General features: G+C 45.5%; 1 protein-coding gene across 10 annotated transcripts in view; it reads left to right on the plus strand.

Annotated features, from left to right (window-relative positions):
• Nucleotides 1-3,437: 3,437 nt before the first annotated feature.
• Nucleotides 3,438-13,057, plus strand: part of IKZF2 (IKAROS family zinc finger 2) — a 112,671-nt gene continuing 103,051 nt past the window's right edge. For 2 of the 10 annotated variants that reach the window (XM_074594439.1, XM_074594443.1), the window contains exons 1-3: nt 3,544-3,729; nt 6,506-6,554; nt 7,289-7,393. In XM_074594439.1, the coding sequence (XP_074450540.1) occupies nt 6,521-6,554; nt 7,289-7,393 (139 nt within the window). In that variant the 5' untranslated portion in view covers nt 3,544-3,729; nt 6,506-6,520. Of the gene's footprint in view, nt 3,730-5,168; nt 5,205-6,505; nt 6,555-7,285; nt 7,394-13,057 lie in introns of all 10 variants that reach the window. The other 8 variants (XM_074594436.1, XM_074594434.1, XM_074594438.1 and 5 more) reach the window with 8 other exon arrangements.

Genomic DNA, 13,057 nt, shown 5'->3' on the forward strand with positions numbered 1-13,057 from the left:
ATGCGTCTTTTTTTAATTTGCTAAGTATAAATAAATCTGGAGCTTTTGCTGTGGTGGACTGTTATTTATGTGAATATCTAATACAAGCTTTTTAGGAGTGAACCCCTAAAGCACCTTGACCTTATACAGTCATATAACAAAATAGAATTAGATAATTTAAAACAGAATTTACATAAAAACATAATAATAATTCTCACACACATGCATACACACACATACGGGTTAAATGCATATATAGTTTAAATATTTTGCTGAAAACAGGCTGAGCCCATCACTGATGTATCAAAGCACGCTACTGACAAGCGATGAGGAATTAAATTCTCCTCCCAGCATCCCTGTGAGATGGGGGAGCTCTGTTATCTCCAGCACACAGTGGGGAGAACTGAGGCCCATGGAGACTGAGTAAAATGCCTGGAGGGACATCACAGGTCTCAAGAGTAGGTGGCTGTCAGCGCAGCCTGTGATGCCCAGGGCAGCTAGGCTTGTGTGGCCAGACACTGTCCCAGGGCAGACAGTGAAGGCTACTTAGGTCTTGCCAATGGAAATGGAGGTGAAAGGGGCTGCCCACCAGGCTGACAGGAGCTCCAGAGCCGGCTCTTTCAAACATGTGCTGAAGTGACCTCTATAACGTGGCAGCAGTCCGCGGCAAAGCTGAGAATTGCTCTTGGCGCATTGCTCGGCAGAGTAAAAACTGTGTTTTAGAAACTGAGAACTGAAACACAGAGAAACAATGACTTGGCTGAAGTTACGTGGAGGACCTCTGACCATGGTTGGATGTGAACCCTGGTCTCCTGATCTCCAAACCATCACTTGGTCCTCAAGATCAAGACGGCTGCTCTGCTGAGCATCATTTGGGGGCAGGTGTGGGGTTAATGTAAATCACTGTGGAGCTCTTGCTGCAGCCCCCGAGTTGAATTTTGTATTGAAACCAGTGATTCAGCCCCGGGTTGCTGTAGTGAAGATGTGCTCATCTCTGCAGTCCTTGGAGTTAACAAGACTATTTTTAAAGGTAAACCCTCTCACTTTATTCCCCGTCTCTTACTTTTCCCTTGGTGACTCCTCCTTGTTTTCACAGCTTCATTTGGTTGTGAAAGCTTATGAAGCAGCAGGATTAAAAACTCTGAAATAATTATTGTAGAGGATGGGTCTGGCTTTTCCCATCAGCTTCGGTGGCTCAAGCAGGTTCCAGCAGCTTTGGGAGAAAAGGTGTTAGCTATTAAATTATTACCTGTAAGAAGAGCCAGCTGGAAGCTTTCAGTTTTCAACATTTTGATGAAAAGCACCATAAAAATCTTGACAAGACAACTTGTAGCATTTCAATGACATGTTTTGCATTTGTCCCTGCTTTTCAATGGTCTGTAAAAGTCATCAAAGGCTTCAAAATGCTGCCAAGACCCACATCTTGGGAATTTTGACACCCCCCAAAATGAAGATGGGGATGGGGGGGAAGGCAAAACCCAAAGTGTGTGCTGTTGAGTGACTTCATCTGGACAGCTTTTGGGAAGTCACTTTCCATCTGGAGGAGAATGTCCGCAAGTAGAGTTATTCCGGCATAAACTGTTATGGTATAATTACACAGCTACAGCTTTGCCAGTCTATTTTCTGATGTAGGCAAGCCAAGCCTAGTTGTTGAAACGTAGGCGTGGGAAACAAGAAGCCTGCTTTCTAGGCTCAGCTCTGAGTGCTCTTTGTGGCCTTGGGCCAGTCCCCTAACCTTTCTGCCTCCTTCCTATGCAAAATAAGACGACATAAATTAACCCACATCACAGATGTAGCGTAATGACTAATTGGCTAAAATTTGTAGCGCCGGGGAGAGGGTTGTCTATTACCTTCAGTCTTTTTGGCTGGCTGAATAATTTAATGTATTTTTGAAAGTGGAGTTTGTCTCCCTCTCTCAGGATAGGGTGGCTCTGCCACTACAAAGCAGAATGTGATTTGATGTGAAGTGGCCTGAGCTAATTAAGCCCGGGTTTTACTTTACTGCCTCTAACAACAGTATTGCGCCTGCGCGTAGCTGGAGCAAGAGTTAAGGCTGTAGTTAGGATTTTGCTTGAAAGCAAAACTTACAGGTACCAAGAGCCTTTGCAGGCTCTTGATACACAAAGTATGCGGGTATGTAGTGATGAAGGTACTCTCATTAGTGCAACCCACGGGCAAAATATGTGTGAGTTATTCCCCTTCGGTACCAGCAAAAATAAAGGATAACTCCATATTACTCCTGTTGGCTGCTCTGTCGGGTAAATAGGCTCAAGAGTGTACGGGACGCCGAATTCTGATGCTTCCCTAGTGCTTGCATGCTTAACTTTGCAAATTTAAATTTAATAATACCTGTGAATGTAATGCATGACATGCGCCACCAGAGCTTCTTAACAGACCGTTAACTCTGGTGCCTAATAATGGCATTACCATGATCACCAGCATCCAGCAGTTCGGCTTCGATGAAGAGATGGTCAAAGACGAGAAGGATGATGCTGTTGCACCTGAACCAAGACCTGCAGGAGGCAAGGGAAAGCTCCTGTGAGAAAGCACACCAAGGGCTCGCCATCGGCATGGAAGACACCGGGCAGCGCCTTGAGGTAGAGGGGCTGGGGTAGGTCTGGGTCAGGGCCCCAGGTGGGGCGGTGGAACTTGGTGGTGCTGCTTCAGCCTTGGCCGTGACACACAGCAAGGATTTTCCTCAGGAGAATAATGCTATTTTTACCCTTTTCCCCACCACGCTGACTTCTTAGGAGAAAGGGGGGGACGACGGCGTAGAAAGGCTTTTATTTTAACGGGGCTTTCCCTCTAAGCGAAACGCTTACAAAAAGGCAAAGAAATTACCTCGCGTGTACTTTTGAATGTCCAATTCCATAACAAGCAGGGCGGCTCCGAAACCTTCCCCTCTGGCTTTACACCGCGCCCCCCCCACCCCCGACCTCGGCGGCAATTAGCCTATAGGAAGGGGGGCGGGGGGGGACGGACGGAAAGACGGGCCTCGGCAAGGGAAAAAAAAAAAAAACAAAAACAAAAACAAAAAAACAATTTAAAACCAATTTAAAACCGGGCGTTTAAAAATAGAAGTGCTGAATCATGAGTCCGCCGACAAACTTCACCCCAGCGGCTGTGAGGGGAGGCGGCGGCGGAAAGAAGTGTGTGTGGGGGGGGGGGGGGGGGAACGACGACGCGGCCGTTGCTCTGAGGGGGGCGGCGCGCGCCCGCCTGAGGCGCGGAGCGCACGCGGCGGCGGCACTTGTCCTCTAATCGATTGCCGAGCGCGCTGAGCGGCCCTGCCGGCGCGGGCACCCGCCCCCCGCGCCCCCCCGCACACCACCACCACCACCACCCCCCCTCCGCCGCCGCTGCTTCGCCGCGACGGCCCCGTACGGGGCCGTCGCAGCGAAGCAGCGGCGGCGGAGGGGGGGGGGTGGGTGCGTGTGCCCGCGCCGGCGCGTTTCCGTGCGCGTCCATGCGGGTGTGTGTGAGTGCGTGTCCGTGAGTGCGGGCGGGTGCCGCCGCCGGATCGGTTTCTCGGGGTTTGACCAGCTGTCCCAGGCTAACCCCCGTCTGGCTGAAGATGGAGGAAGTAAAAACAGGATTACCCTTAGCTACGGCTCCGCTGCCTTAGTTGCCGGGAGCCGACGGCCGTGCACACCAAACACATCCAACCACCCCTCCAACTAGGGAGCCGACACTAATAAAAAACACAAACAAAAGGGGGAATGGAAGTGATTCACTGCCTGCGCGGCTGAGGTAAATCTGCGCCTGGCTTCTTTATATTTCTTTTTATTTTCCTCTCTCTCCTCCCCCCCCCCCCCCCCCGTCCTTCCCACCTTCTTTCCCCTCCTCACCCCGGTCTTTCTTTCCCCGGTGGGGAGGACACCTCCGAGGCGGCGGCGGCGGGGACGGCGGGGCTGGCTCTTGTCTGTGTCTGTTTGTGCGCTGTGTCCCCGGCTAAAGTGCGGTTGTGCAGCATCTCCCGCACGGCGGTGGGCTCCGCTGACTTGTTGCTGGTACCCCACCCCCTCAAAAAAAAAAAAAAACCCAAAAAACCCAAAAACAACCAAAACCCACCTAAAACCTAAAAAAAAAATGCCCCCAAATGCACCCCGAGCGGGCGGCGGGCGTGCGTGTGCCGGGGCTCGCTCGCTCCGTTAGTCAGCGCCGGCCCCAACTGCCATTTCCCTCAGCGCCCGCCGCCACCTGCGGGCCCCCGGGGGGCTGCGGCCTGGCGCGGCGGCGGGGGGGCACCGGTGTGTGTGTGTGTGCGCTGGGGGGGTGTGTGTGTGGAAAGGACAGGGAGAAAATGGAATAAGCTGAGAAATGAGACAGGACTTCCATGACTTTGACAGATTGTGGTCTGGGCGGGGAGCGGCAGGGATGAGGCGCCCAGGGCCGGAGCAGCGCTCCGGGAAGTTGGCCTAGGTCTCTTGCGCGGGGTGTGAGAGCGTTTGCCGGGACCCCCCCGTCCCCTCCCTCCCCAGACCCCCCTCGCCCCATCCCGCCCCGCATCCCCTCCTCTCCTCCCCCCCCTCCCTGGTTTTCGTGCCGATCCGTAAGGAACCGGTGGATCAAGTTTTCATCTCTCTCTCTCTCCCTCCCCGCTGGTTAATCGCATTGCTGTAGCACCGGCTGACCTCCCTCCCTCCCTCTCCCTCTCTTTTTTTTTTTTTTGTTCTTCATCTTTCTTCAAAGTATGTGCCATTCCTGAGCGCCTTTCCCCGCCGGCTCATCCCCGGGGCTGCCCGGCTCCGCATGCCCCACCTGTAAGTGCCGGGGGCGGGTTTCTCTCCCCTTCCCCTCTCCCTCTCCCTCCTCCCCACCTTCCCCTCTTTTTAAAAAATATTTGCTAAACTTTCCCCATCCTGCCGTGTCTTCAGCCTGAGCAAAACTCTCTCTCTCCATTCGTTGTGGAGAGGGAGGCTTAGCAGCTGGGATTTGCCATCACCAGCCTAAAAACGGTTACCAAACTTTTTCTTTCCTCCCCGCCCCCCCCCCCCCGGTCCTCCTCCCTCCCTGGAAGAAATAAAAAATAAAAATCAAACCGTGTTTTAATTTCGGTTATGGATGGTTCTGTGTTTCTTTTTGTCGTCCTTTCTCTTCCTCCTCCCTTCCTCCCCTTTCTTTCCTTCCACTTCATTGGCTGGGATGATCTTTCCCTGTTGCTTCTGATGTTTCTTTCTTTTTCTCAGTGTGTGCCTGCCTACCTGGACTAGGGGGAAGATAAGGTAATTTTGAAGGGTTTGAGGAAGCGGCTTACCTGTTTTTAAAACTTTTTTTTTTTTTTTGGGAGATCTCTTTTTAAGAGTCCTGTGAAAATCAGTAATTGAAGAGAGTTTGGTAGCAGCTGGGCAGGTTGAAATTTAAGTGTTATGTGCTGAATGCCTTGGGAATTTGATCTGCTTTATACCAAAGAAGAGCACAGAGAAAAGTATTTATTTATTGGGGGGAAAGGCATGGGGGAGAGGAGGGGGAGGAAAGCAGGTTAAGAGAGGGGGAGGGAAGTGGTTTTGGAGACAAGAAGTGAAGCTGCCTGTTTTCCAGTAAGTAATGGAGAAATTCCAGGAGCCAGGGCTAAATATACTTGGCGATCAATACAGAAATGGCTCATTGTGAATAATTTAGCTGCCTGGTGCAGTGAGAGTTTTGAAACTAAAGGCAAAAAAGAGGCCGTGGAGGGAGAGAGGAAATAAAATTCTCCTCTGGTCATGTCAGATTCTTAACTTTTCCACTTAAAAGAACATAGTTATGATTATTGATCTCTCTCTCTCTCTTTTTTTTTTTCCTCAATATATATCAAATGATAGCTAGGGGGTGTCATTCTATACAGTTACTTGGGTTTCTGGAAAGTAATAGCTTGTTCTGTGTCAGCAAAGTGCTTCCAGAAACTTTAAGATTGCTTCATGCCACAAAATGCATGATCTGGGAGTATTAAGTGTGACGTTCGGCCCCATGCTGTGGCAGATAAATGGGGTTAGAGTGAACAGGTGCGTGTACAGGTGTGCGTGCACGCGTTCGGTGGTGTGAGACAAAGAGTTGTAATAACTGTCTGGAAGGGGAACGGACGCAGGCGGGCTTTATTTTGTTTAGATCAGGATGAAGTCTCTTGGAGCGCCTGTGAAAAGAGCAATTGTTAATTGTAGCCATCTCCTCAAAGTCTGTTCTGGCTGCGAGAGTTGATAATTGATAAAGCATTACCATCCCGGCTTGAACAAAACAAGTGGAAAGTCAGGGGAAAAAACCTCTCAGATCAGGTAAAAATGCAAGTGGGGGACAGAGAGGGGTATGGTCAGACCAAGGTGATCCCAGTGTCCCCTGCCCAGGAGGCAGCTGCATTTCTCTACGGGGATAATTTGCAGGAAGAGTTTCAGTGCTTTGCAAATGAGTACATGGCGGTACACTTGCGTTTCTCTAGGCAATGGTTGCAACAGCAGTAAAATGGGCAACTACTTAGGGCTTTAAGTAAGTTTAATCATCTAATGGTTGATACTGACAGGCGTCTTTGAGGGTGTACTTTTCTGCCTTGCAGCACTGCACTTTGACTATGGAAGCAGAGGCTGCTGATGGATATATAACATGTAAGTAGTCATTTCATTTGATTATTCTGAATTAGTTTCCTTTTTCCGCTGCCCTTTCTATAATGCAGACGCCTGAAACTTTAGCTTCCTTGTATATGGTCTTTGCTTTGAGATGATGCCGAATTAATAGCATTTAAACATAAACTTTGTGTGTGACTGAAAAATGCATGGGGATGTGTGCATGGGTGAGTAGCTCTAGGTTTAAATATTTGCTGAGGATGAATGAACTTTGCAAATGAGAGAGAGTTCATCTTCAGAAATTCAAATTGCAGCCAAAAACTTTTTATGCCTTTCACTATGCATTTCTCCCATTTTCTGTGTCAGGGCAAAATGTCTTAGTTTGAGTGCTTTGTTTAACTGTCAGTTAACCGAGAGCTTTGAGGGGGGGAAAGTCTGTGTGGCAAAGTGCTCCTTCAGTCTTCTGCCCAGCCCCGAGTCTCAGCCTCTGCTAATGGAAAAGTAATCCTAACTTCTCTTGAGACAAAGCAGCTGGGGCAAGATTTGTCATAGGTGTGTGCATAGAAGACGGGTGGCAGTAGGTTTGAGGGGGCTGTTAAAATCAGTCAAACATCTGCCTGTGGCCACTGAGTTTTTATAGTCTCTGAAAGACCCCGCTGGTAAAGGAGGGAAGGGCAGGGGCGAAGGGAGTGAGCGAGGCGCGCTTTTTTAATGGTTGTGTCACTCTGCTGAAGAAGGGGATGGAAACTTACAGGGGACTTGTTTTGTGAAAGCAGGTGACAATGAGCTTTCGCCAGAAAGGGAGCGCTCCGGCATGGCCATTGACCTCACCTCCAGCACACCCAACGGGCAGCACACCTCCCCCAGTCACATGGCAAGCAGTAAGTCTCCTCTTAAACATCTTCCTAGCAGCCTCTTTGGGTTAGTCGGGTCCTCCGGGTCTTCAGTTTGCTTACTGGGTCTGTAGGAGTTGATAATAAAAGAAGAGAAGGACAGGATAGATTATTTTTTTTTGTTGTTTTCCTTTTCTTTTTTTTCTTGTTCATGCTGGTGTCTCATCTAAACATGAACGGGATTGCTAGTCTGAACTATCCCAAGGTGGCATTTGAGAGCTGGTCCTTACCTGTTCCAGGTAGGAAAACCCTAGGTTTGACATGTGCTGGTTTTGTTTCATCAGGTTTTGAAATCCGAATGGAAATTGTTGTTGTTATTATTATTACTTACTGTGCTTCCCAAAACACCTTGAAGTAGCTTTATTTGAAAACAAACAAATTTTATTTACAAAAAGACTTTACTCTGGCAAAAGTATAAAGTTAAGGTGTCTGGGTTTGATGACAGGTTGTATTTTACTATTCCATGTAGAAACTTCAGCATCCTATTCATTGCCTCAGCTTTGCCTTGGCAAGTCCAAAAGCGGCTGGGATAATTGGAAGTTTACGGGGCTCGATAGTTGACTCTCTAACAAACTGAAAGGATTTTGGTTTAGAATGTCGAGGAGAAATTAAGAAAATGTAGAGATTTAGGCATCTACTGAGAGCGTCACATGCTGATAATATTTTTGTAATTATTTTCATATTATACTTTGGAGGTGGATAAATGTAGCTTACCCACATCTCATAAAACCAACATCCTTTCTTTTGTGAGTGAGTGCCATGGCTTGTTTTGCTGTTGGTTACAATGTTACATGAAGATATTTGCCTTAAAGTACCTCTGTACTAGTATTCAAAAATAACTTAACATGCTTTGCTTCCAAGATAATTTCAGAGGGTTCCTCTCTATGTGATACTAATTTTCTTTCCAGTGTGTGTACTATAGTTCCATATTTATCTTTTTAAACTGAGTGTGTAATACCCCACCGAAAACCGTGAAAGAAAGAGGGCTTTTAGGGTTGCTTGCTTTAAAATACAGTGTGTTGCCTTCAGAGTCTTTCTTGCTGAGAAAAAGATGTTACTTTCCTTTAAGAATTCTTCTTTCCTCCTGCAAATTATGAGTAAAACGCAGTTTTTATGAGCCTTTAAAACTGAGGGTTATTATGAAGATCTCCCAATTATATACATGTTGCTAGAGAATATGATTGCTAATACTCTGGACTGAACTTTATATGACAACCGATCATAATTCAGCATCTTTAGACAATTCCAATCCTGCTGCACTGGGATTCTGATATATTTTATTATGTTGTAAAAGTTTTACTACTCACTTTCTTCATTTTCTTTGTTTCCTTTTTATTAATGGGAAGCCTTCATTGGAAGGGGGAAAAAAAGCTCCCTGTTTTAAATCTTCTTTATAATCTAGACTAAAAACCGGAGTCAAATTAGGGAATAAAAAGATCTAGGATGAAGTCATGCAAAAATACTTTAACACATTCAGTATTTTCATGTTCTTTGTGTTAACGTTTTCAATGATTTTTAAGCTTCGTTAATTTTTGCAACACACATGTATCCGCAGCCTTGGTGAATATCTTATTTTTTTAGATGTGTTTTTTGGCCTCTCACAGGTGTCTCAACTGCGTTCATCAGCGCTGCTCTGCGTTAAGCATGTACTGCTGTTGGAAAAATTAGGGGCTCTGCCTGGGTTTCCTAAGCCAAGCAAAACTCAACCTTCTTAAATTGGTTGTAATTTATTTACTCTTTGCAGGCATAAGAATGTTTTGCAGAAAGGCGGTTTGTTCTGTCTTTAACATGGAAGGTATTGATTAGAGGTTGTCGGCTTTTGTGGCAGCTGTTACGTTGGTTCATTTAAGGTTTTTGGCCAAATCTTGAATCTGGCATGTGTAGACTAAATCGCCAGGCTGTGCTTTAGAGCTTTCCACCTGTTTCGTGGGGTACAGGAAATCCTTTTAAAGGTTCAGTAACTGAGGGGCCCATGACCTCCTTTTTTTCTTTTTTTGTGTTTCTTCTTCTTTTTTTCTTTTTTTTTTTACTTTAATTTTCTTTTTAGGAGAGGTGGAGGTGGGAGGGTAAGGAAGAATAGCTGTTTCAAATATTTTGTATGAATTTGGTAGCTCACAACGGATTGACCCATCATAGGAAGTGCCTGCATTGTGTTTCAGTATGGTTTTAATTTCTAGTGGAGTCACTGGAGACTGATGTGCTGTTGGCCTGCCCAGGGCATGTCATTCTGGCTGGGTAGGGTTTGCTAACAGGAGAAGGTGGTACGTGGATCAGGCCCCAGATGTTTCACTCCCGATTTTGTTGCCAGTTGCCCCAAGAAGGTGGATGGCCCTATTTATCTGTGCGCTCAGGATATGCACCTGCAGGGTAGAGATCTAAGTTTTGACCTTTATTCTTGTGTTCCATTGAATTGTTTTCAACCACAGCTCTTAATTTAGCCTTAATTTGCGTCTGGCTCAAACAGAGACAAAACCATGAGAAGGAAATTTCTTGGATCTGTACTGAAACAACTGAGCAGTGCTCTCCCAGCAACAGTAAAATTATGTGCTAGGTAAAGAGTTTTCTATGTTCATTAGCCCCTGGCAATCCGTGTTAGTAGGAGTTCTGGCTGGGCTACTGATATTTTCAGGTTCTGTTCCAAAAGGTTTCGGGTTAAATATTTTGGCTTGTGTTGGAAAGTTGTCTACTGCATCCTTTAACCTATTATCGTTTTCAAGTATCTAGACGGGATATATAGGTTATGGATGGGGCTTACACTCAATTTTCCTTGTGAATGAGATGATCCTGAAAGATAAATCACAGTAAATCGCCTGTCATAGCTAACTAATGATCTTACATGTACCTTACGGTATGTATCTGCCTTTAGCAGAATACAGTATATATGTTGGCAGATGCTGTGTTCTAAAATACTTTATTGTCATTTTATGTAAGCAAAGATTTAAAATATGTGTAAACAGCCAAACTGAATACGTTGATAGATCATCTCACTTTCCTCTACAGCAAAAGACAAATTAGTGCTGTACCTGCTGGGTACAGATGATACATTTACATAGCCCCAAATCTGGAAGTCCAGACTTTCTTCTGATCTTTGGTAGGAAAACTCTTCCAAGTGCTGACATGCAGAGCTGGGCGTCAAAGGCCTGTTCAATTAACTTCGTGTTGGTACTAGAGAGTTCCCTGTATGGCCCTAAAAGCCCTCCTCTAGACCCCACCGAGTTCAAGGGGGTCTGTCTTGTTGCCTTTGGTGAGTGTTGAACTGGGTTATAAGTGATCAGGAACCTCAGAAGAGGAACTGGCATGCTAATTAAAGGCTGTTGGGGAATCCTTATAAAAGAGGCTTTAAAAAGAAATAATTCCCAGTTGCCTCCTCATAATACCATGCTGAGTTCTTACTGTAGTTATTTGAGATATATATTACTTTTTTTTTTTCCCTGCGGGTTAAAATGGACTTAGAAGAATGTCCCCTTTGGAAACAGAGTTGTTCGGTTAGTTGACTCAATGACCGCTTTGTATATGAAGGATACTTCTCTAAGACCACTTGCCTGGTGTCGCATGGAAAATAGGAACAGCAGCTATTAGCATCTGACAGTTAGTGGCAAAAGAAATTTCCTTTTAAATTAGAGACTTTACAGTGCATGTCCTAGATAACTTTCTTATCTTTGCTTTCATAGACAAAAGGAGCCATTAAACGAAACAGAGTCAGAACAATCATAAATATCAAACTCAACATCTGATGTTTGAAACTGATTAAAATTGTGGTACGCTTTCAAGATGTGTTTATAGTAGCTTAAAGTGTTACTAAGTTATGAGAAATAATTTATTAAGAAAATAAGCATTGTCAACTGACTCTGCTGAAAATAATGAGACGATTGCATTTTCTCCATGGCGGGGAATGATCACGCAGTTATCTGACAAGATAACTGTTGCGACAACAGTATTAAGTTTGAGTGATTTCAGCAGCAGTATTTAAAGAGAACTCGGGCAAGGTCTTATAATGTAGCCAATACTCTATTCCCAGTGATCGGGGTGTACTGGGGTAGACTATCACTTTTTTTTTTGCTAACTTCAAAGCCCCAAATCTGTCTTGATTACTTTCATTTTTCAACTCTAAATTGTCATATAAGCCCTGTTTTGTCACAGTTGTGTTGCCCTGAGCAGAAAGTTTCATGTACCACAGCAGCATCAGCACCACATCTGTATGGATAAAGAAAATGTAACCGTGCAGTCTGCCTTTTGGAATGAAAACGCTTAAAATTAGAGGTTGCTTCATGCCTCAGCTACGTGGCAAACAAGCATTGCCATCGCCAGGGTCTACAGCACAGGCATGTGAGGCTCGACCTTGCACTGGGATTCTTTTTGGCTCAGTATGTGTATTTTTTCAGTAGGATGAGGTGATGGAGGCTGAGCTTCTGCAGGCAGCTTTTCTTTAGGGAGGGTAGTTGAGGCTGTCTGGGCTGGGCTGCAGGGGGGAAAACTGAATTAGTACTTTGAGGGAGTCACTCCCCTGACACGTGCACTGGGGCATGAAGAATTCTGGCAGCCAAACTGCTGTGGTCTGAAGTGGGGATTCAGGTCTCCGGTTCTTCCAAATATCTTGGAAAGTGTGAAACACTGCATATGGTGCTTAAAAACTTGGACTGGAAAACCTTAAGATGCTGAGGAATCTCTTTCCTCGGTGGACTTTAAGGAGTAGGGTAGGCAACATTTATTGGTCTGGGTATCTTTGGGCGTGCCCCAGTGAAGGGAGGTGGGCTTTTGATAGTCATTTGAGAAGTCCTGCAGTCCTTTGTGTCTGACTTTCCAAGCCTGACAGTTTGATGTTTAGAGAGCTCAGCTGTGGAATTTCACAGTGATGCCCAATACAGATGTACCTGTGGTTTTACAGGTTGATGGGTGGCGAAGACACGTTTTGCCAAGATGAGCTTCGACATAAGGGATGAGCTCAATAAAGTGTGGCAGGGAACTGCCCGAAGTGAGCTACCTTGACACTTAGAGAAGCAATGACTTTGTTTCAGTATTTTAACCTCAGACTCCCTGAGGATTGCCAGGGAAATAATACTCATGAGAGTTTTAGCCACTGGGTTTAGCTTTCTTGAAGTTTAAGGAGGAAAAATAAAGCAATAAAAAATAATAACCAAAAAAGAGGTGAGGGTTTAAACAGAAATATAAAATCTAGGGTTTTGTCCATACATGTGAAACCGAAGTTCTGCACAATAGTGTTACGCTGTTTCTTTTTTTTTTCTTATTAAAAAAAAAAAATCACCTGGAAATTAAATACCTGTGGGATGCACCTTGGATTGTTGTACCTTCATAAACATCACCTTATATTTTTCACACTGGTACGGTTAAAATCATGAAGTAGTTCCTCCGATACAAAATCTGTGTGTAGATGAAAACTGAGTAGCTGCTGAAACTACTAGGTGTTTAAGTAACTACTCTCTGTGGCTCACACTTCAATGGTGGAGGGTTCCCCCGTGTGTTTTTCCATATCTTCTGTCACGGTGTCTCTGGCATTCCCTGTGGAATCAGGCACTCGGCTGCAAAAACATTCCTTTCTCTCAGTGAGTGTTATAACGAGGGTGGAGCGAAATGATCAGTTAATCTCATTAAATAGGTTTTTATTCATTCTGATGGAAGTCTCCTGAGAGGTCA

The sequence above is a fragment of the Larus michahellis genome, chromosome 7 (assembly GCF_964199755.1).
Source record: "Larus michahellis chromosome 7, bLarMic1.1, whole genome shotgun sequence".
In the NCBI taxonomy this organism is placed as follows: Eukaryota; Metazoa; Chordata; class Aves; order Charadriiformes; family Laridae; genus Larus; species Larus michahellis.